At 67.7% G+C, this 2,913-nt stretch overlaps 1 protein-coding gene across 1 annotated transcript; it reads left to right on the top strand.

Moving 5' to 3' along the window:
• Window positions 1-1,030: 1,030 nt before the first annotated feature.
• Window positions 1,031-1,395, top strand: NGA_2046400 (regulator of chromosome condensation -like protein; the record flags this gene model as incomplete). Its single annotated transcript, XM_005852644.1, has 1 exon — window positions 1,031-1,395. A coding segment is annotated over one exon (365 nt), but the record flags the coding sequence as incomplete, so codon positions are not given.
• Window positions 1,396-2,913: the final 1,518 nt, after the last annotated feature.

The raw sequence follows: 2,913 nt of genomic DNA, 5'->3' as shown, positions 1-2,913 counted from the left end.
GGCGAAGTTTTTACGGTGCGTGCAAGTACAAGGGGTATTTTACGCGAGAAAGTGGTTGAGAGGGGGGTTGTGAGACGGGGCAAAGGCGGGAGGACATGCTGCGTCCGAGGGAGGCCGCACAGAGCGGGATGGCTTGGGCTCGTAACGCCTTTACCTCGTCGTCTGACCGACATTCCTCCTCCTTCCCCTTGCCCTCAGTTCGGCTCCAGCGAGTGTGGGCAGTGCGCCCACGGGGACCGGTCTGCCTCCGACATCCTGGTCGTCGCCCCCCGCGTCGTGTACGCCCTGCGCGGCAAGAACGTGTGCAACATCGCCTGCGGGGCCCTCCACAACGTGGCCACCACCTCGGACGGGCGTGTCTACACCTGGGGGTGCAACGACGACGGGGCCCTGGGCCGGGGGGGACACGAGGCGGAGCCCCATCTGGTGTCGGACGTGCGGCATGAGACCGTGATCGGAGTGGCGGCGGGGGACAGCCACTCGCTGGTCCTGACAGTGGAGGGCAGCGTCTACGGGTGGGGGTGCTACAAGGACAAGGAGGGGAAGATGTTCTTCAACAGCGCCTCCTCGGAGCGCGAGATCCTTCGGAAGCAGACGGGGCCCATGCGGCTCCCGGGGCTGGAGCACGTCCGGGAGATCCGAGCCGGCGCATCCACCAACCTGGCGCTCTTGGCGGACTCGACGGTGGTCTCCTGGGGCATCGGGGAGAGCGGGGAGCTGGGCCGGGCGATCACGCTCGAGCTCCGGGCGGAGGAGGCGGAGGAGGACGGGGGAAAGGCGGAGTATGAGCTCTACCGGGGTCTGGAAGGAGCATTTGACACCGCGGCCCATGCAGCTGGCGGGGGGTCGGCTGGCCACGGGCGTGAAGGCGATCGGCGCCGGGTACAACCACAGCATGGTGGTGATGGCCGTGCGCGCGGAGGTGTGGGCGGCGGGCTTGAACAACTACGGTCAGCGTCGGGCTGGGCCACCGGGAGAATCGTTATTTGCTGGAGCACGTGGAGGGGTTAGACGGGCGGGGTATCACGGAGGTGACGGGGGGGGCGCACCACTCTATGGCCCTGGCAGGGCCCACAGGGAAGCTCTTTGCCTTCGGGCGCTCCGATTCCTCCCAGCTGGGCATCGGCCGGGCGGGCGGGGTGCTGGCGCCGGGAGCCTCGGAGGCTCTGCCCGTTCCTGTCCTCTTCCCGGCGCGGGAGGCGGGCACGGGCAAGCCGCCCTTCGTGACGGGCGTGTCCTGTGGAGGCACCTTCAACTTGGCCACCACCAGCAGCAACCAGGTCTACTCCTGGGGCTTCGGGGAGATGGGCCAGCTCGGGCACCGGCCCGCCAGGGGGGAGGAGACCTCAGACGAGCCCTGCCCGCGCTTGGTGGACATGTCGCAGGCTAGGGGGGGGGGCGATGGGGGGGGGGCGAGGGGTTTCGAGGTCTTGAAGGTGGACGGAGGGGCGCAGCACAGCGTGATCCTGGCCAAGGTGCCGGCGACCTTTATGGACACAGCCAGACGCAAGCTGGAAGAGGCGGAGGCCAAATATGAACGGCGGCAGGAGGAAAGACGCCGAGCGGCATCGGAGAAAGGGAGGGGGGGGGGAGGAGGAGGAGGAGTTGGATATGGATGAGTTGTGAGCTGCACGGAAAAGCAATGTGGGTGAAACATGAGGCCAGAGGCGCGTGGCTCCTGAGTTTGGTTTTGGAGCTTTGCTGGATTTCTCTCGACACACGCTGCCTTACATTTGGTGTGGGCGGGGGGCACTCACACACCTGCTTCCCTGTCACACATTCTTATTAGCCCTTAAATACAACCCGCGGCCAGGACTCGCGACGCGAGCTCTCCTCCCGTCTTGTTCCATGCCCAACCCCCTTTCTTCTGGCGGGCCCGTAGTCAATCACAGACCTTTTTGTCTTACCCCTCATCCCTTCACACCCTCCCCCGTCTCCATCCCCCGCCATGTGGAACCGCTCCCCGACGCGCACCCTCAGCCCCGACAACAGCTCAGGCAGGGAAAGGCCTCCGTCCTCTCCTCGCGCCAGTCGTCCAGCCCCCCTCGACCCTCATACCAGGCCAGGAAGATCTCGGCCGCGGACCTGCCCGAGGGCGCCTTGAGGGAGGTCCAGGGGTTGATCACACTCGAGGACATGGGCAGCGCCCCCACGGTCGACCCTTCCAACGGAAACGAGGGGGGCGCGGGCACCAGCTCCCAGAAGCAGTGCCGAAAGCAGGCGTCGATGAAGTAGCCGTGGGGGACGGCGGAGGCGGCCAGGCTCTCGCGGAAAGCGCGCACGAAGGCCCGGGAGGCCGCATTCACAGCCTCCGCCTGCCCCTCCGGGTCGGTTAGGCAGGCGAAGCTCGAGGTCTGGGCGCCGTCGTAGCGGCTGAAGAAGGAGAAGACCGGGGTGCGGAGGGAGGGAAGCAGGTGGCGTGCAAAGAGACAGCGAGCTCGGACCTCGGCCTCTGTGTCCCCAGGCGGGGGAGGGAAAAGGGACGGGGGGGAGGGAGGGGCGGTATGTCGGACGAGGGATTGAGCGGGGAAGAGCGCCTCCAGGGTCCTCAGGCGCGTCGAGGGCCCCGCATGCATGTAACGCCGCCCCTGTCCTGGGACCTTCCCCGCGCCCAACACCGTCTCGACAGCGTCCTCACCCTGTGGCCCCGACCCCCCCGCGGCCAGGCAGCCCACGGCCTCTGGGCTCAGCGCGGGGGCAAACTGCCTGCTCGCCAGCCACCGCAGCGTCTCACCGCCGCTCTGCCCGCCCTCGCACCTTGCGCCCCCATCCTTCTCGTTGCCATGATTTCCCAGTGCCGAGGGCGGGGCGGTGTCCACGAAGAAACCGGAATCCGCCAGGCCCCGAACGCGCGCCCCCGCCCGCCCCGTGAAGCGGGCCGCTACCTCGTCCACGTGCAGGTAGACGGACAGG

Source organism: Nannochloropsis gaditana (genome assembly GCF_000240725.1).
Source record: "Nannochloropsis gaditana CCMP526 unplaced genomic scaffold scaffold1033, whole genome shotgun sequence".
Lineage (NCBI taxonomy): Eukaryota > Eustigmatophyceae > Eustigmatales > Monodopsidaceae > Microchloropsis > Microchloropsis gaditana.
This window is presented reverse-complemented; position numbering and strand designations above follow the sequence as displayed.